The 20,278-nt window shown below is 45.3% G+C and overlaps 1 protein-coding gene across 5 annotated transcripts in view; it reads right to left on the bottom strand.

Annotated features, from left to right (window-relative positions):
* Nucleotides 1-3,266: 3,266 nt before the first annotated feature.
* Nucleotides 3,267-20,278, bottom strand: part of ssh2a (slingshot protein phosphatase 2a) — a 37,041-nt gene continuing 20,029 nt past the window's right edge. For 2 of the 5 annotated variants that reach the window (XM_080025173.1, XM_080025171.1), the window contains 13 exons: nucleotides 17,663-17,775; nucleotides 16,606-16,670; nucleotides 15,126-15,247; nucleotides 14,062-14,130; nucleotides 13,715-13,780; nucleotides 12,874-13,068; nucleotides 9,943-10,036; nucleotides 9,073-9,201; nucleotides 8,778-8,824; nucleotides 8,282-8,428; nucleotides 7,294-7,494; nucleotides 6,095-7,007; nucleotides 3,267-5,478 (listed from right to left, as the gene is read on the bottom strand). In XM_080025173.1, the coding sequence (XP_079881299.1) occupies nucleotides 3,913-5,478; nucleotides 6,095-7,007; nucleotides 7,294-7,494; nucleotides 8,282-8,428; nucleotides 8,778-8,824; nucleotides 9,073-9,201; nucleotides 9,943-10,036; nucleotides 12,874-13,068; nucleotides 13,715-13,780; nucleotides 14,062-14,130; nucleotides 15,126-15,247; nucleotides 16,606-16,670; nucleotides 17,663-17,775 (3,727 nt within the window). In that variant the 3' untranslated portion in view covers nucleotides 3,267-3,912. Of the gene's footprint in view, nucleotides 5,479-6,094; nucleotides 7,008-7,293; nucleotides 7,495-8,281; nucleotides 8,429-8,777; nucleotides 8,825-9,072; nucleotides 9,202-9,942; nucleotides 10,037-12,873; nucleotides 13,069-13,714; nucleotides 13,781-14,061; nucleotides 14,131-15,125; nucleotides 15,248-16,605; nucleotides 16,671-17,327; nucleotides 17,416-17,662; nucleotides 17,776-20,278 lie in introns of those variants that run through there. The other 3 variants (XM_080025174.1, XM_080025172.1, XM_080025175.1) reach the window with 2 other exon arrangements.

The raw sequence follows: 20,278 nt of genomic DNA, 5'->3' as shown, positions 1-20,278 counted from the left end.
GCGTGTGTGAAGTGAATCTGTAAAAAGCCACAGACCCAAAACAAGCTGTCTGTCTATCTGTCTGTCAGACAGAGAGATAGAGATGCAGTATGCAAATAGGGAAGGATGCCAATCTTTTTTTTTATTCCTCACCATTTCAACTATTTCCCTCTTCATGACAGTTCAATTTGGGGCACATGCTGTATGTATGCATGTATACACACTGCATATACACTCACCGGCCACTTTATTAGGTACAGCGGTTCATTTTCATGTTAACACATATAACTAATCAGCCAACCACATGTCAGCTATTCAATGCATTTAGGCATGTAGACCTGGATAGGGCAACTTATTGAGGTTGAAACAGCAACAGAATGGGGAAGAAAGGGGTTTTAAGTGACTTTGAACATGGTCATGTTGAGGGTGCCAGAAGGGCTGGTCTGAGTATTTCAGAAACTGCTGATCCACTGGGATTTTCACTCTATACCATCTCTAGGGTTGACAGAGAATGGTCCGAAAAAGAAAAAATATCCAGTGAGCGGCATTTGTGTGGACGTAAAATGCCGTGTTGAAGTCAGAGGTCAGTGGAGGATGGGCATACTGGTTCGAGATGATAGAAAGGCAACAGTAACTCAAATAACCACTCGTTACAACCAGGGTATGTAGAATACCATCTTTGAACGCAAAACACAACCAACGTTGAAGCAGATGGGCTACAGCAACAGAAGACCCCACCGGGTGCCACTCCTGTCAGCTAAAAACAGGAAAATTAGGCTAATTCACACAGTATCACCAATATTGGACAATAGAAGATTGAAAAATCATGCCTGGTCTGATGAGACTCAATTTCAGTTGCGACATTCAGAATGCAGGTTCAGAATTTGGCGTAAACAACATGAAAGTATGGGTCCATCCTGCCGTGCACCATCAACCATGCCATGTTCACAGTCACCTAAACCCCCTTTCTTCCCTATTCTGATGCTCGGTTTGACTTCAGTACATTGTTTTGACCACGTCTAAATGCCTAAATTGCTGCCATGTGATTGGCCGATTAGCTTTTTGTTGTTATAAGCCATTGAACAGGTGTACCTAATAAAGTGGCCGGTGAGTGTATATACATTATATATAAATATACACACATACATGTCGTATATATATATATATATATTTATTTAACCCATCTGCGCTCTCTACAGAGGTGGATTTAATTGGTGGAATCAAGAAGATGTTAGCTGCCCTCTTGATTCACTAGCCTTCAGTATATCACACCCGAATGCGGAAAATTCGAAAATATAGAGCTCATCAGTTTCACCTAAAGTCCTTTAATGTCATCCTTCCTGGCCAGCGTTGCTATCCGATATGAATGTGTGCGTGTGTGTGTGTCAGCAGGGGCCCCGGTGGCCTACATCTCAGTGTTTAATTACCCACATGAAACAGTAGGTAAAATGTCAGCCTAGAATAAGCTGCACTGATGGGAGATGGTTTCCCCCCATAAGGAGACTGGATTGACTCGTTCAAAGGAATGGAGGCGTTCAGTTAATAATCATTGAAAGTAAGTGTTCCTGTCAATAACAAGGTTATGTGCTCGACTTCTTCCGTCCATTAAAATGAGTTGGGTTTGAGTGTGTTAACTTCAAGGAATGGAACTCCTGTAACACAGCTGCATTTAAAAATTTAACATATGACTTTAAATGCCTAGTTTTCTGCCTTGAAAACAGGTGGCAGTAAAGTCAATAATACATCTAGTGAATATCTGCATCTGAAGCGCAAAGGCATTGTTGATTTCCTCAAATAGAGGTGTGTGTGTGTGTGTGTGTGTGTGTGTGTGTGTGTGTGTGTGTGTGTGTGTGTGAGAGAGATAGAGAGAGAGAGAGAAGTAGAGTGAGTGAGTGAGTGAGTGAGTGAGTGAGTGAGTGAGTGAGTGAGTGTGTGTGTGTGTGTGCAAGGACGGATTAACATGACCACGGGCCCTGGACACAAACCTGCCATGGACCCCTACCAACACGCAAATACACGCACTAGCACACCGTGTAATACAGTCATACACATTATAATGCAGCGCGCAGCCTAGAGAGAGAGAGAGAGAGAGATAGAGAGAGAGAGAGAGAGAGAGAGAGAGAGAGAGAGAGAGAGAGAGAGCGAAATACAATTCTATAAAAGCTCTCTGGTGCTGCGCAAGAGAAAGAGACTCTTTGCGCCTGAGCCTACTAGACAGTTAGATTAGGGCAGAGACACCGAAGATGCGAGCGCGCGCTAAGCGCGCGAGCAGAATTTTTTTGCCATTGTAAGATCTCTGCGCCTGCTTTTTGGCCCACCCTTGCCCCCCTCGGAGCCTACACTCAATGTCTGAGCGAAGCAGCGCGTCACCCGGTGAAACGCTGTGTTGGTGTCGTTCACAGTGAGACCGTGCCAGTGTGAGCCGCCGTGCAGACACACTGTGGTTTAAGACTAATTGATCACAGGGTATTCCTGCACGTTAACGGGTGTCGAGGGGACAGGCGGGTGACAGGCTCCGCGATCCGATTGCATGTCCCGAGCCTGGATACCCCAATCCCCAATCTCATTGGCGACTAACTGTAAAGTGACACAGCCGACACAGTTAATATAATCACCACCTAAGCATGGACATCGGTTAAAAAAAGCGATCTCATTCTTATTGTCCTAAGGGCTTTGATGCAATCTATAAAATCTGAACATTACGGAAGCAGTGTTGGTGCGTAAAAGCACGGCGCACTTGGCAAACTCTCCTCACTACAACTGCCACAGCAGAAAAGCCACTGTAGGTCGATCGCTGTGCCGATTCGTGCCCCTGACACGTTGACTCGCACCATAATGAGTCGAGGCTTTGATTTCAGTGCGGGGATGTGGAGCTCTTTGGCTATTTCCCGTGCCTTTTTTTCTCTAGACACATCGTTCTCTCTCCAAGCGCGCACACGCTTGTCCCGGCCGAATATAAGACCCCGAATATAAAACGACCCGACTTTTTACGACCCATTCCCAGGGGAGGGGGGAGGGGGGGAAACCCCCGTCAAATTTTTTTAATTACAAAAAAAAAAAAAATCAAGGGCCCCCCTATTGGCCAGGGCCCTGGACATGTGCCCACTTTGCCCATGTGGTAATCCGTCATTGTGTGTGTGTGTGTGAGAGAGAGAGAAAGGAGTGAGTGAGTGAGTGAGTGAGTGAGTGAGTGAGTGAGTGAGTGAGTGAGTGAGTGAGTGAGTGAGTGAGTGAGTGAGTGAGTGAGTGTGTGTGTGTGTGTGATGAATGACAACTGAGCACAAAAGTCCAAAACAAACTCACCGTATTTATTTGCCTCAAAGCATTGAATAAAAAAAAACAAACAAACAAGATATCAGCTTTGTCCTGGTTCAATTAAAAAAATAATAACAACAACAACAACAGGTCTGTCCTCTCACAACAGGCAAACAGAGACAAGTGGTACTGAGATCAGTGCAAAAAAAGAAGAAGAGTCCTCCCCTGGGGTAAGAAAACACATGTCACGTCAAAGACAATCCTCTAAACAGTAAAGTGCATGTTTGAGAACACAAAGGAAACCTCTCGTCGTTTTACAAACTCTGAACAGGCAACAAGGGCTCACTGGAACCCAACACTGAGAAACAAACAGGGAGGGAGACAGACATAATGGAGTGCATACAAGGACGCACTAGGTCAGACTTTTAGTTTGGGACACATTCACATTATACATACAAAACCAGTTCAAACAACACATCCAGTGGTTTACATGCAAGCGTATGTTCATTCGACTCTTACACTCTATACATCCGTCGGAGGTTATACGAGGTCTACAGATGACTTGCTAACACATTCATACACATCATGCCGCCTCACTCTCTCACACACACACACACACACACACATATCTGTGCAGCTCCAGTCGTGTCCGTTTTCAGTCCTTCACCCTCACTGAGGTTACATAGTGTTGTATTGCACAGTGGCCGCTCGCTGCTTTTTCTCAGCTTTGCGAGAACGCCTCCCCGTGTGTCCCCTGCCCTGTTGCCGCGCTGCAGTGACCGCGCCGCCCCCGTCCGGCTCCTCCCTCTCGCCCGTGTCCTCCGTTGGACACGTGTGAGAGGGGGAGACGGGGAGACAGAGGGATGGAGAGGAGGAGGAAGATGACTCGTCCATGGCCGTGCCTCTGTGGGATAAACCTGGCTTTTCCACACACATAGTCCCGGCCAAGACCTTCTGCTTTTTCCAGGTGTCGTCGTGGTGTGACGTGGGGAAAGAGTCCTGGGAGTGTGACGCTGTGGTCCTGGCGTGCTGCCTCAGGTCCAAGTCACTGAGGTCGTCAGCAGACAGCTCCAGACAGTCCAGTTTAGCCAGGGAGGCAGACCTCTTCATGAGGGAGGGGGGCGTGAGGCCGGCCTGGCGGATACGGGCCTCCAGCTCCATGGCTCTGTGCCACGCTGTGGGCTCCAGGAAACTCTCCCCGTCTTGTCTCTTTAGTAACCTGTGTGTTACTCCCAGGCCTGGAGGGGACTGTTCACTGTGACAGGGTCCCTGCTCAGTGTCCATTGTGTCCCTCATCCCCTCAGGCTGCCCTATGTCCTGCTCCTGGCTGACTCCGTCGTGGAGAAAGGCCTGGAGCTCTCTCAGAGTCTGCTGGATCTTCTCCAGCTCCTGGCTGCCTCGGGCCAGCCTGCTCTGAGCCTCACAGCCCGGGCTACAGCCCCCTGCTCGCCCCTGGGAAGTGGACTCCACCTTGTCCTCTGTGTCGGTCTCCTGCATTGTCACCCCATCCACAGTCATCTGGTTGGTACAGGTCTGGGGCTGCTGGGCTGATGCGTCTAGAGACAACTCTTCTAACCGAGTAGCAGAGACCAATGATGATAATATAATATGGCTATCAATGTCAGGTATAGCACCAGAGACATGGCTGATATTTGAGTCTGGGGACCACAGAGGGTTTGGGAGGTTGTCATTGAGTCTTTGATGCTCAGTTAGTGACCTTGTGTCTTTGGACTCAGCAGAAACGTCTGTGTTCTCTCCCTGAGTGATGCTGTGTTCTGTGTGGAGCTGAGGGAAGCGCAGTGGGGGATGTTCGGGGCTTGTGGACAGTGTGACTAGAGGCTGCTCTGCACTGGGCGAATGCAGGGGCGAGCGCGGGGACGCAGCCATCTCCAGCTCCTGCCTCAGCTTCCTCTCCAGCTGCTTGGTGGCACGACGCACGGAGCCCGCCGGCCAATCACACGGCAGCATGGAGGGGGACTGAGGGTTTGAGGGCGGAGTCAAAGAGCCGGGCGTGGCCTCGGGAGTCTCTGCCTCCGGCTGGTGCTCTGGTCTGGGGAGCTGAGGGCTGTGGGAGGAGGGAGGGAGAGATGGAGGGGAGGTGGAGGAGGTAGAGGAGGGGGTAGGAAGGCCAGGGGAAGGGTGGCATATGGCTTCAATCTCTGTGACAATATGGCGGACTGACACTCCGTTGTCCTGGTGAGGTGGGCTGGATCTGTCAACGCTGTCGTCAGACTGTGGAGACGCCTGGGAGAGAGACATAGAGAGAGGGAGACATAGAGAGAGAGAAAGAGAGAGAGACATGCAGATAATATTAGTTATAGTTTCTGCATTGTCAGTGTAATTGTAAGGAGGTGATATTCTTCTTGAAATATTATTATAAGTAATGACTTGCTTTTAATTGCTTTTTCATGTATTATACATAATACATTAAAAAAACAAAATGAATACACAATAAACACCATTGTTTTGATATCTTAATGTGAAAATAGAAAATCTGAAAACAGTTTTTTTAGTTTAGTTTATTTGTGTATAGTGTTGTGGACAGGCCCCTTTATTTAACTGTACAGTAAAAGGAGCCGCTTTAGCCTTTATGGCTAATTGCTAGCTAATTCCAGCTGTAGTCCCCTTCCAGTTGTCAATACCAGTTATTATTCTTTTATCTTCCAGCAGGTGTCACTATTATTAGTGCAGCTTTACTGAGAAGTCTGTCATTGGCTCCAGTACATTATATCCAGTAAGAGCTGCTATGTGTTGCCTCTGTCACAGACTAGTGTGTTGATGGTACTGGCTTTGTATTAAAAGGTGCTTTTAAACATAAATGTGGGAGTGAAGACTTTAATGTATGTGAATGAGCTTGTACCTGGCTGATGGTGCTGCCCTGCTCATCCTCCTCTCTGGGCTCAGTCTCCTGGTTGTCCTCTGGGGTCAGAGGCGTCCTCTGTCCAGGCGTCTGCTCAGACAGTGTGCGTGAGCGGCCATCTTGTGCCAGGCCCAGGAACTTCTCTCTGGCGCTGAAGAAGTCGATGCTGTCTGCGCTGTGGTTGGACGAGCCGTCTGCGTCTCCACGGCTGTCTGAACAGCCGCCTGTCTGCACCTCTCTGGGGTTGTTGTTGTCGTCACTGGGAAGAAGCAATGTGAGGGACGTTATGGGGCTGCTTGATTCTGATAAGGATCGGTCCATTGTGTCTGAGTCTGTGGAGCCCAGAGTGAGAGGAGAGGCTTCTTCTGAGCTGCCTGTGTCTGGCAGATTGAGGGACAGCTCCAGAGGCTTGTGTCTGGGCAGGGAGAGGGACAGCTGTGTGGGGGGACAGCGGTGAGCTCTCTGGAGGACAGGAGTAGGAGGTAAGACGTGGAGTGATGGCGGAGGGTGGGCTAGAGCCACAGGGAACACAGTAGGGACGGACACGCTGGATGAATTGTCCAGGCTCTCTTCCTCTGGGACTACGGGGGCCGCTCGGGGCCCGGGGAGAGGAAGCAGAGGAGGGTCTTCACAGTCAGACGCGTCCTCCTCCTGACCCGGTGACTCACACACACCGTTGGAGTCCGGTGTGTGCGCGGTGGTGGTGTTTGCTTTGGCAGAGTCTTGGGGCACGGCACCGAGCGCCTGCAGCACGGCCGCCCCCAGGAAACTATGCAGGGAGGGGGAGGAGGTGTTGTTGTTGTGGGAGTCTGAGCGGCCCAGGGAGTGAGAGGAAGGCTTGCACATGGACTCAGAGCGATCTGATAGGTCACTGTCGGAGTGGGAGCGCCACAGCTTGTTATGCCTTTGTTTGCTGCAGAAGCAAAAGAAAAGGAGAGTGTGTTAGCACGGGGGGGAAACAACAGGGATCTCCAAGTTAAATTGAAGAATTGAATACTACTTTAAATGTAATTCCAACCTCACGGCTATACTGGCAAAAGTAGGAAGGATATTATGGAATATCTCTGCGCATTTTAAGGTGCTTTTAATAAAGAACATTATATAATCACATTCAAATACCAATATCTTTGTTGCAATGTGTGTATACTCTTACTAACAAAATGAAAAAGAGCTTATTTTGTCCTATCAAGAGCCCTGACCTGGCCAGCAGAATGCCCTGGTACTCCTCCAGCTGCTTCATGAAGGAGGGGTTGGGTTTGGTGACGGCCCTCTTGTCCTTGACGTGGTCGAAGGCGGTGTCCAGGTTCCAGCCGTACTCCTTCATGGCGTAGGCGATGACCGTGGAGGCAGAGCGGCTCACGCCCATCTTACAGTGAACCAGACACTTAGCACCGGCTTTCCTGAGCAAGATTAAAGGAAAAATGAACGTTGGGGATTGCAAGATTTGAGATTTGAGGAAGTTAAAGGTGCACTATGTAACTTTGGGTGTGTTGGGGTGAATACACTTAATAAACGTTTCCTCACAGTAAAATCGGATCCCTGGAACACTGTTTGAAGTTAAAAAGCTACTTTAAAAAAAGAAATGCCTTGTTCACAGTTGTTGTTTACAACCACAGGGATCACAGTTTTGTTCGCATACAGCCCTGGAAAAAATTAAGAGACCAGTCTGTATTTTTCTTAAATCTTCATCTCTACATTACTTATTAAAAATGCTCTAAAATTACAATATTTTTATTGTGAATTTGGTAGAAATGTTGTCAATAGTTTATATTATAAAATCTAAATGTTCATTTTAATCAAACATATGCCTCTAAAGAGTAAAATAAGAGACACTGAAAATTTGGAGTGGTCTCTTAGTTTTTTTCCGGAGCTGTATATATTCTAGTCTTAGGTTCAAGGTGCCTCAAAATAAATGTGTTTTGATCTATATAGATAGAATTACTCAATAGTAAGAATTACATGTAGAGAAAACATAGTTTGTAAATTAACTGTAAGCTGCAAATGTAAACAGATCCCCCTCTCTTTGAAACCACACAGTGCACCTTTAAACAAGCGTGTGTGTGTGTGTGTGTGTGTGTGTGTGTGTGTGTGTGTGTGTGTGTGTGTGTGTGTGTGTGTGTGTGTGTGTGTGTGTGTGTGTGTGTGTGTGTGTGTGTGTGTGTGTGTGGGTGGGTGCGTTTGCCTTACTTTGCTTTGGTGATGAACTTGTAGGTCTCGTTCCAGTACTCCAGCAGGTTGGTGGCCTCCTCGTCATAAACTCTGATGTTGTGGTACTCGAAGGTGCCCGGGAAGAAGTTGTCTATCTCCCTGGTAACGTTGAGGATGTAGCGCACTCTGGCAGGAGGAGACAGGCAAGAGGCAAGGGGTTGACTGGCTGTAAAACTGCCACCGGCTCGTATTTCAGTTCCAGCTATTTAGATGATAAATGCTAAGCTAATATGCCACACTAGGCTAGACATGGGTGCAAACTATGTCTGAGTGCGACGGGAGTAACAGGTGCCTGGAAATAACCTGTTACCGATGGTGTTTTTAGATGTGTATTTGATTAGGTAATACTTTGCTGCAGCAGTAAAGGATCTGTCATTTCAATTTGACATCAGCATATAAATAACATTGAGCGAGGTTTTTCCCGTTAATCAACATTGTGACAGTGATACTGGGTGGGTGTGGTTTTGCTCCTTACCCGCTGGCCTGCAGCTCCTCCAGGTTAGAGGCATTCCACTCGGAGCCCTGCAGACAAATCAAACGGTCCAGTCAATACCAATGGTGTACACACGTCTACGCACATGAGAACAATTAAAAGAGTCAGTCTGAACTAGCATGTTACAGCAAATGCAGAAAAAAAAGCATATTAATTTTCAAAACGTGCACACTTTTACAAAATCCTCCACTGTTCGTTACTAAATTGACTTATGTGAGATGAGTTTAGTCCTGCTAATCATTGCTAACACCACACATGTCTCATCGTAGGCTCCTACCAGATAGACGTGCTCAAAGATCTCAGTGGGGCTGTCCATCTGTCCCAGGATGAGGATCATCTCGTTGTCAATGTACTCTTTGAACTCCCTCAAGTTACACACCATCTGCATCTCCAGCTCTGTGCGGATCTGGGGAAGAGGACAGCAGCGATTGAGGAAAGGACAATGACTATTTATGTATGATGCTTCTCGCCACTGTGGCAAACAAGGCACTAGACGTTCTGTTTAAAAAAGGTGCTACGAGGAACTTTTCAATATTTCAGAAACAGTCTAATTTTTCCCTCTGATGATCATAAATGACATGTTACAGCAAACGAGACCATCAGTGCAAAGAATGCTACTTTTATATAGCTTTTTCTTAGTGCCCTGGTCACGGGTATACGTTCACCCAGGAACTACAGCTGGCGTAGTAAAAACACTACCGATTTTGTCCAAAGGGGGGCGCTAGAATTAACACAAACTGAAAGTTAATCGGAGCACCTTTAATATGTTTATGCAAAGGTGGCAATTGTACAATGCTGAAACACCGCACGCGAGTCTCTTTTTTTTTTTTGAGATATTTTTTGGGCATTTTTATGCTTTATTGATAGTGTAGAGACAGAGTTGAAATGGGGCAGAGAGGGGAGTGACATGCAGAGAACGACCGCGGGCTGGAATAGAACCCGGGTCCGCTGCGTGGGGGGGACGCCCTACCAACTGAGCTAAGGGCGCCCCCTCACGTGAGTCTCTTAAAGGAAAATGTTAAAACCATCTATTTAAAAACACCTACACCATCCCCAAACTGTACATTCACTTTGGTGCCTCTCTCTCTCTCTCTCTCTCTCTCTCTCTCTCTCTCTCTCTCTCTCTCTCTCTCTCTCTCTCTCTCACCTCCTTACAGGTGACGTTCTCCAGGTCTCTCTGCATCATGATCTCCCTGAGGCGCGTCTTGATCAGCCTTTCCGTACGCTCCCTCTCCGTGGGCCTGGAACACAAGAGAAGCACACACACACACACACACAGCATTATGAAAAGAACACCTCTCTCGCCCATTTTTTACATTCACACAACACAATGGACCACCTTCATTGTTACAGCATAACCAGACTTATTTTCCCTTCTGTTCATTGATTCATGTTCACTTGAGTCTCAATGAGATGACTTGTTCCTACCAGAGAATGACCACTTTGTCCCATTCTCAGAAAACAGGAGACAGGGAACAGAACAATCTGAGAGCGTGGCCCTATCAGCTATCCACAACAAACAGCCCTTGTAGAGAGCATGCCTGTTGTTGTGTGCCTGCCTGGGTTCTAACCACTCTTGCTAGGGGGGGGGGGAAGCATTTAGCCTTTGAACATCACACTGATAATTAGCATCAAGTGGCCTAATAATTACCTCTCTGGCAATGAGAAGGAGTTTGTCTCCCATGGTCTCCTTCTGACGTCTTCTACTTGTGTTTCCATTTAAAATGAGCACTATGTAACATGTGGGTGTGTCAGAGAAGTGAACATTTCCTAAAGTATATCCTCGGAACTGATTAAACAAACGTTCCTCATAGGAAACAGTTTGAAGTCAGAAAGCTTCCTGAAAAGTTACTGGTCCACTGTTGAAGCAGCAGGACCCACCATTTTGTTTAAAAAAAAAGTGTTCTAGTCTTACGTTTGGTTGCGGGTGCCAAAAACTAAATACAAATAAAAAATAAAAATATTTATGACGATAGAATGATTACTAAGACTTAATTTAAATATGTTTTGTAAAGTAACTAAAGGCTTGGCAAATGTAAACAAATCCCTCTCCTCTGAAACTGCACAGTGCACCTTTAAGTGGATCCTTGCCCTAACAGTGAATGGGTCAGCAGGCACAGAGTGGGACAGTGTGATGGCTTCAGGTGTTTTACTGAAGACTTAAAAGCCTCCGTCTGTGTTGTGAGAATGGCTTTTCTATCCCATAGCTCACCGTCTTACTGACCCCGAGAACCTATTTACTCCTGCCAACCAATGAGGGTTAGTTACCGACATCCAGGAACAACAACAACAACAACAACAGGCCTGGACTTTCCCGCACACAGCCTGAGGGAGGGGAGGGCTGGTCAAGGAAATACACAGGAAAAATAAGGGATAATAAAGTACACGTGTGACCAGGTTATGACAACACAAGGTAATGAGTTACCCAAGAATGGAAAATTCTCTGCCACTTCCTCGAAATCGCTGAGAGAGCAGCCGCCTACTACGGGAATACCTGGCAATCCCCATGAATCAACTGAAGCCAAAACACATCAACATCAAAGAGCTTCCTACCGTCTCAGCTATTTATTCATTTATTATATGGGTGGGAAATAAGCCGCCATGCCGACAAACACTGCTGCGTCATGAGGGTTTTGGCAGTCACCCTGGTCTAAGACAGACAGTGGCTTTGTTTGTTTGGGTGTGTGTTTATTGGAGCTCATAAAGTGCGGTTGGTAAATCTTAATGATAAGTGCACACCTCTTCCAAAAAAATGACTTTTTTTTCCAGGTAGACAAGTAACTGTTTCTTGATTGTTAAGTTTAATAAGTGGAATTAGATGTATCTTTCCGTGCCCCACTTCTTACATCAGGTGCATGGAGCAACAGTATGTCTTCATTGACCCTCCCACCCCACCCCCTCCCAACCCTTACTCCCCCCCCCCATTTTTCCAAATGAAATCAAGCCGGCTAAAGCTTTGGCTATTTTCGACCCCCTGCGGACTTCTGAAATGTGTGTGTGTGTGTGCCTGTTTATGTTAGAGAGAGAGAGAGAGAGAGTCCAAATGGGTAGCAAGGCATGTGACTGAGGAGCAGAGAGGGGAATTTCCCCGGTATTAGCAAAGACATAAATCCAGCAGGCTGTGTCATTCCCTGAGCTTTCTAGACTGCCATGCGGATCCGTTGACAGCTCTGTTAAACAAAGATTCAGATTCAATGCGTTTAAGCCCATGTGCACATAGTTCAGTGATTGCTCCCATGCCTGTGTGTCATGTATGTGTGTGCTTTTGTTTGTGTTTGCGCCACCCTGAGCCCCTAGTTACCCTGACAGGTTATAGACAGCCTGTGATCCCGGGCCAGGGCTTTGAAGACTGCAGCATGCTGCCGCAACAAATGTCAGAGCAGGAGGAGTGGTAAGGCAATGTGCTGACCTGAAGAGGCATTAACTTAGCTACTGGGAACACACGTTCGGCTTTCTTTGAATCTGCAATGGAACTAAGGCTGTTGCATTTTTGTGAAAGAGCTGCAAGCCTCAAGGTGTTGTGTGTTTCTGGGAATGGAAATGTGCACGTCTGGGTGTTTGTGGGTGTGTGTGTGTGCGCACGTTTTTCCTGTAATCTACACAGGTCTTCTTGGTTTTTCATTTCAGAACTGTTGTAAGCTCACAACATTTTAGATGTACATGGGTGTCCAAGAGTATTTTCATAATGTGTGTGCATAGTGTGAACTTAATGGATAATTGAATGGAAATGATTTGGGATAATATGCCTCATGTATTATATATAACACATGGAATGTAATAAAGTGTATCATTTGGGTACCCTAACTTGCCAATTTTCCAAAACAGCGAATCCACTCAGTATTCTCTACCGGAATTTTGCACCACACATCAATGAGGGACGTGCATACAAAATAAAAACGTGTGAAAAATGACTCACTTCACTTCACTGTCTGGAATGCACCAAAACCCACACAATATTCCAATATCATCGTGAATTGTGAAGTTGCACAATGTGTGTGTGTGTGTGTGTGTGTGTGTGTGTGTGTGTGTGTGTGTGTGTGTGTATACATGAGGTCATCCCCTCTCCTCCTCTACTCACAGGTCTGTGAAGAGGACGGGTGAGTTGGCGCGGTGTGACTCCACGTCCTGCATGGCGTTCCACTCGTTGATGCAGGTCTGGTTGGAGGAGACCCTGCTCTGGTAGTAGCTGACCCAGGTCAGGAAGAGGCTGCCTGGGTAGTGGTTATGGCAACGGGCCACGTCCGACGCTTTGTGGAGGGACTGGAGGGCTGACCTGAGGCAGACAGTGAGGGGGGGGAAGAGTCACACTTTAGAGGCTGCCTTGAGGGCACTGGAAAAACAACTGAGGTTGGAATCTGGACTGAAAATGACCTATTCAAATAACTTTCTGAGGGTGAGATAATTCAAATCAAGAGAGGCTATAACAATGGGCAAAGGAATAAAGATTAAGCAAGGTAATCTCAGGGGAGGAATGAGGTGAGATGGAGTTACAATTGAAAGAGGGATAAGTGAATAATAACACACTTGGGACACAGAACAAGGCGAGGTGGATTAAATAACTAGTGGATGACATATCACTGCAGATCATTTAAAGTAGGGGAAGATGTTAAAAGGGAGAGAGGGAGGGAAGGCGGAGAGCAGACGAACAAAGGGACAATAAAATGAAGGAAATGAAGACAATGAGCACAGAGATGAAGAGGCAGCAGAGGTGTGTGAGAGACAGAGAGAGAGAGAGACTGGAAGGAAGAGAGATAATGGAAAAGAGAGGGAGACCAGGGAGAAGAGAAGAAATGCTGGAGGTCAATGTCAAAGGGGGAAGTGCAATGGATTTAGTCTTTTTTAAGCTGGCTGCAACATTAACCTTTGACTAATACATCTTCAAAATGTCTCTCTTTAAAACATAAATACATGTTGCTCACCACATGGCCTGGACAGACACTGGCTTGAAAACATGAATCCTGTTCACCGTCGACACACTAAACCCACTGGGATATGAGAGAGAGAAAGAGAGAGAGAGAGAGACACACACACACAGACAGAGAGAGAGAGAGAGAGAGAGAGAGAGAGAGAGAGAGAGAGGGGCATACAGATATTAGAATCAGGAAGCTCAGTGACAGCTTATAACCATTTTACAACACAACGTTTCCTCAGAGTGGCAAATTAAGAACGACATATACACGACAAGTCAGCAGAGCAGCCCAGTCAGTCAGTCAGTGGCCCCCAGGGGAGCAGCTAGAGGGAGCAGGAGGGAGGGGAGGTGTCTTACCCGTCTCCATCCAGGTGGATCAATGTGTCACTCCACAGAGGTAGAACCAGGCCCACCGTACAGCAGCTGCTGCCAGGAAGACATCCAAACAGAAACACCACACACTGCTTTGTCATTATACAGGGATTGGTCCAGGACAACATTCAAAATCAGAACGGAAGAGGAAGAAAGCACAAGCCAGGCTACTTTATCACATCACCCCGTCTAATATACAGCCGCGGAAAAAATTAAAGGCCTACTTCACCGGTTTGAATATGAAGGTGTATTGAATTCTGAGATTCTATGTAGTATAAATGTGCAAAAAAAAAAAAAATCGGTTCATCCTAGCCTGAGAAAAGGCAGAAAGAGTGGTTTTTTAACCCTATATTTCTCTTTCTCGTGACATCACAGAAAGAGAAATATAGGGTTAAAAAAAAAACGTACTTTGTAAATATTACTGTGATGTCACAGTAAAAGACATCACAGTAATATTTACAAAGTACGTTTTTTTTAACCCTATATTTCTCTTTCTGTGATGTCACGAGAAAGAGAAATATAGGGTTAAAAAAACACTCTTTCTGCCTTTTCTCAGGCTAGGATGAACCGATTTCAATTTTTTTCGCACATTTATACTACATAGGATCTCAGAATTCAATACACCTTCATATTCAAACCGGTGAAGTAGGCCTTTAAGAGACCAGTCTGAATTTTTACTTCAATCTTCATCCCTACATTACTTCATGGAAATGCTCTTGATGACAATATTTTTTATTGTGAATTTGGTAGAAATGATGTCACAAGTTTATAAAATAAAACCATAATGTTCATTCTACTCAAACATATGCCTATAAATAGTCAAACAAGAGACAAGAAACATTTGGAGTGGTCTCTTAATTTTTTTCCACCACGGCTGTATATGTAGGAAGACACATTCAGCCCTTAAACTAAAGCAGTCAATAGTATTGCAGAGTTAAACAGAGGGTTAACATGCTATGGCTTCTCTTAGCTGTTGTGTCAGTGCAGGATGTATTGAGTGTTAATATCACACACGCTACCGCACTGTAACATATTGTAATGGCACTGACCTATCGGAGGTGAGGAAGTCCATTCCCAGCACGATGCTCTCCTCCGTGTCCTGTCTGCCGTTAGTGGACACCACCACCATGTAGCGCGTCACCTGAGGGTAGCAGCTCTCCAGACGCACCGCCTGACAGGGACAGACAGACAGGGGATATATATGAGAGAGAGACAGACAGAGAGGGGATATGAGAGACAGACAGACAGAGAGAGAGGGGATATATGAGAGACAGACAGACAGAGAGGGGATATGAGAGACAGACAGACAGAGAGAGAGGGGATATATGAGAGACAGACAGACAGAGAGGGGATATGAGAGAGAGAGAGAGAGAGAGAGAGAGAGACAGACAGACAGACAGACAGACAGACAGAGAGAGAGGCTCATAATGTATATAATTTTCATAATGTATATAATTGTCATATGTGTTTTATCTGATTTATTGGACTTATTGTATCTTACTGATACTTTGCTTTGGCAACATTGTTTTTCTGTTTTTCTATTTTAAACTTTCATGCCAATAAAGCCAATTTGAATTTGAATTTGAATGAGAGGCAGAGATGAGCATTCCCTGTTCAGCAAAACACAAGCTTTCTCCCGTCTGACAAAGGTTTGGCTGCTCACGCAACAGACCTGCACCCACTTATAGAATGTTTTACTGAGAGTAGGATAGGGGTATATTTTTTTATAAAGTATGTAATGTAGTGCTTTTCGTTAAACATTTTTTATCCTATGTATTATATGTATAATATTATTGTATATTATTACCCTTTTAATGTTTAATCCCATGTCTAGATATTATTGTGATCGTGACAGGGACTACAGGTGGAAAATAGCAGTTTGCTAAAACCTGGTACAATGCATCTCTCCTCGCTCTAAACAAGGTTAATGTTTCTTTTGTACACTGTCCCTGTTCAAATAAAGTTACATTACATCACACTGTATCTACAGCAAAGTGATTTGCACTGTGTGTCTTACATGATCAGGTTTATAGAGCTTCATTTTACCCTTATTAGTCCCTTAAGTTTGTATTAGCGCAATACTAAATTGCTGCACTACCACTTTATCAAAAGATGTAAAGGGAGTTCAGAGAATCGACAGGAATGCCTATTACGTCAACTCATTTTAGTATTGTGCCATCTATGTGTCATTGTTGGTTCAGATAGAAGAGTTAAGGCTCTACTTATACAACAACTCTCTATCCTTCCAACAACTTTCTGTTCTATACGTCTGCTAACAAAGCACTGAAACCACTCCCTCTGTTTGTAGAACCATACCAACGCTGCCTTGCACCTGACCTTTAGCCGTAGTCTCTGTGTGTGTGTGTGTGTGTGTGTCTCTCTGTCTGTCTCTGTGTCTGTGTCTGTCTCTGTGTCTGTCTCTGTGTCTGTGTCTGTGTCTGTCTCTGTCTCTGTGTCTGTCTGTCTCTGTGTCTGTCTCTGTGTCTGTCTCTGTGTCTGTCTCTGTGTGTGTGTTTCTGTTTAACTGACCAGTCGGATAGTGTCCTCCGGCCGCAGCACAGTGAACATGGTCTGGAGATGTTTCTGGAGGTCACCTGGACAGAGAGGGATTTCAACATTCTCCTTTAGTTATACTTTCTTCTGGAAAAAACAATCATAGTCCTAGCATTTAAAAAGGTCAGGGTTATGGTTATATAACACCCAGGGTAACCAAAGCAATAAGCCTGTAGCAGACATTTCACACTGGATGTCACTCTTACACTTAGGGCCTTAATTCAACCTCATCTCTGAAAAACAAGAGAGAAAAAAAAAAAAAAAAAAAAAAAAGACAGTATTTCTAACACACTTCCAGATGCTTTTTATAGTAATCAGGGCATTTCACAGAACAAAAGGGTAAAGCACACCTCCGACTACAAAGGCTGTCTGATGTTTCCATGGAAAAAATAAAAAGCTTTGTTATCAGCGTTCTAAAAGTGTCAAGAGATGTTTTGAGCGTGGGTTCTTTTGAAGAAATATTCCGGCTGGCTATCAAGTTGCAACATTATTTCATTGAAATGATCGGCCCTCGTTGTGAAACAAATTTCACAGTGACGTTTACACCAGCTGTTACTGATGATGGTGCCTGCCGAGAAATGCTCAGTTGAAAAAAAAAAAAAAAACACACTGTGCTATTTAAGCCTCAAAGTTCGTCAATGGGCTCGTTTTTTTTGCGAGGCTGAGCTATAAAAACGAGAGTGGTACAAAACACTAACCCTGAGTTCCGATCCCCATACTTCCATACTATTTAGTATGCCAGAAAAAAGATTTAGGATGTCCTAATACATGCAAGTCAATTGTAGTATGCTGAAAAAAACCTAGATGCCCCACTAACTCCAATAGCATTTTGCAGTATTTGTCTTTATTCTTGACATTTCTCGAAATAATGAAAAAAAAAATCTTCCTTATCTGATTTTTTTCTCTCTCCTGTGGCCCTTAAAGTCGTCTGTACTTTAGTATGTAGTGTAGTAAAAAAAGAAAAAGTATGTGAATTGGAACGCAGGGTGGGAGAGACTACGTACAGCTGTCATGTGTGTGTGTGTGTGTTTACCTGTGTGCTTGTTCCTGCTCTGGCTGATGAGAGGTGCAGAGTTGGGCGTGGGACTACTCCCTCTGGGAAGGAACAGGGCTGCACCTTTCACCGTCAGGAAGCTCTCACTGATACTGGAAGGGGAGAGAAAAGAAAGAAAGAAAAAAGACATGAATATACAAGCCTCAAAAACAAAGATCCCTGCCAAGATATTTAATCAGAACTCAAGAGTTATGTAATTGGAGAAAAAAAAAATACTTGTACTTGTTATCACTTTCTTGCACATGCTGACCCCCAGCTTCTCATAATAAGCACGAGAGACGGGGACATGGAAACAGATGAGTGTTGTCATGAGCTTATGTCACTGTCACAATGCACCATTCAGCTTGGCCTCTGGTCTCCCCCCCCAAAATCACAGCCGACACACAGCCATGCAGTGAAAACAACATCCGAGCCCTAATGTGCACTCAGAACACAATGTTCTGTGCTGCTCCGACCGCCAAACAGCTGGATTACACTGCACACACACAGAGCCTTACTCACACTAACAGCTGCCAGTAGGGAGGGATGGGGAGGACAGACTGGGGGTTTGAGAGAGGGGAAGTCAGGGCCCAGTTCCCCTCCTCCACAATCTTTAAGGAGAGATAAGAGCTGGACAGCAGCACACACCATCTGACCACCAGCTCCATCGAACCAGGTTCTGTTGCTCTCTGGAACACTTCTTCTTATTAACTGTGGCTGAGGTCAGTGCACTCAGGAGGAGGCACATACTAAACTAATGTCAGTGTTTGACCTGGAAAGCAGTGTGTGTTGGTGCTGTTCAGAGTGTCACAGTGGCATACTAACCTGAGTCACACAATATACATACCAATAAAACAGGTTGGAAGACCTACTTCTGCAGCCACCTATGACCGTGTCAAATAACAACCATGGGAGCAGTAAACCACACCTACAATGATGCTGAGCAGGGGGACTACCACTGCTTACTTTAGTTCAGTTGAATCAAATCCTGGAGAATTTGGCCAGGTGTTACCACGGCAATAAGACCAAAACAACCCCGCACTGAGACCTTGTTAAAGAGGTGGTCTCTGTTTGGTGACAGAAGCCAACTCTTAGCCAAACTGTGGGCAGCATTGTGCTTTCTATGAATCAAAACAGCTTCCCGTAGCCATCTGTGCTGTGAAATATGGTTAGGATGGTAAGCCTTTCATTTCTCTAGTGTCTACAAAATGCAGCAGATGAATTTAGGTCATGGTGGACGGTTGTTCCCTCAAATTCAAACTATTGTTTTGCCTTCAGTGAGGAAAGCTAATGATTTAATGAACAATGACCAGGGCCAAGGTCAACCAATCTGCTTGTCCTTGTTAAATTAGATTATCCATTTCTAGAACAAATACTGGAGTCTGCTCACCCCCTGCACATTGTTTACTTTACCACATGGACATTCTGGCCAATGTTAAAGCCGTTTCCTCGGGGCATCACCAATTATGGTCAGCTTGTTAATGGTCATGTCGTGTGCACACCAACCAAACTCAAGACAATGTGGAACAGCGTAACAAAATGCATTGCAGATTTGGACCAAAGAAAACGGTCTCTAGGTGTGAAAAGCCCCCATAGACAGTGGGAACTTGGCAAGGATGCCTCTGCATTTATTCAGTGGAGGCAGAGAGCACAGAGAGCAATACACCAGCTAGAGAAAATCTAAATGTAACACTTGCAGATCAAGGAGGAATCCATCAGATTAACACACATTTATATTGGGTGCTTTGGCTCTGCAGGGTTTTGCCATCATTGAGACAGATTTCAAAGAGGAACCACTTTTAGTTAACTGTATAGTATCTCAATGGTATTTGTCATACCCAGCTGTAGTTACTTTTTCTTTTACTACATTCCGTATTTTCACATGTAGTAAAGGTTAGGGAAAGCTTAAGCTCAGTGCCATTTGTCGTTAATACAATTGAACAAATACTGCATGGGGTTAGAGTTAGCAACAGAGGAGCAAACATTGATCAAGGGCCCGGACAGACCGGTTGTGTGGCCTCAGAGCCTTTAGGGCCAGGGACTAAGACAAGGAACTGACAACCACACACACACACACACACAGTGAAGGTCACTGGGATCAATCAAAGGGAGGCCATGACGTGGAGGCAACAGATATCTTTTGATGTTCCACAAGCAGTTGGTCGATATGTTTATTTTGATAGTTGACCATAGTTGGTTTTGGATTATGTATTTCACCCTCTAAACTCAACGAACCGACCTTCTAGAGTTCATCAGGTTCCAATGTTCTTCAGTTTCACACTGTGCAGAAAGAGAGAGCGGAGCTGTCTGCCACTCAGGCTTCCTGCTGCCATCCCCCTTTCCTCTGTAACTTCATCTCTCTATCCTTCCCACCATCCAACTGTCCTTCCTGAGCTCTGCTGAGACCTTGGATGTACAGGATCGGCAGAACACGCACACACACAGAAAAAACACACACACACACACACAGGAGAGAAAGAAAAACTAAACCGCAGCCTTGCGCTGAGCTTATTTCCCATAACCCACCCACCCTTGACCCAGCTGTTTCCTCTCTACGCTGTCGCTTCCTCTTTTTCTGCATTTCTCACAAGTTCATCCTACTTTTTCATTTCCGCC

This window comes from Ammodytes marinus, assembly GCF_949987685.1.
Source record: "Ammodytes marinus genome assembly, chromosome: 3".
Taxonomy (NCBI): domain Eukaryota; kingdom Metazoa; phylum Chordata; class Actinopteri; order Uranoscopiformes; family Ammodytidae; genus Ammodytes; species Ammodytes marinus.
Note: the sequence above shows the minus strand (reverse complement) of the source record. Positions and strands in the feature narration are given on the sequence as shown.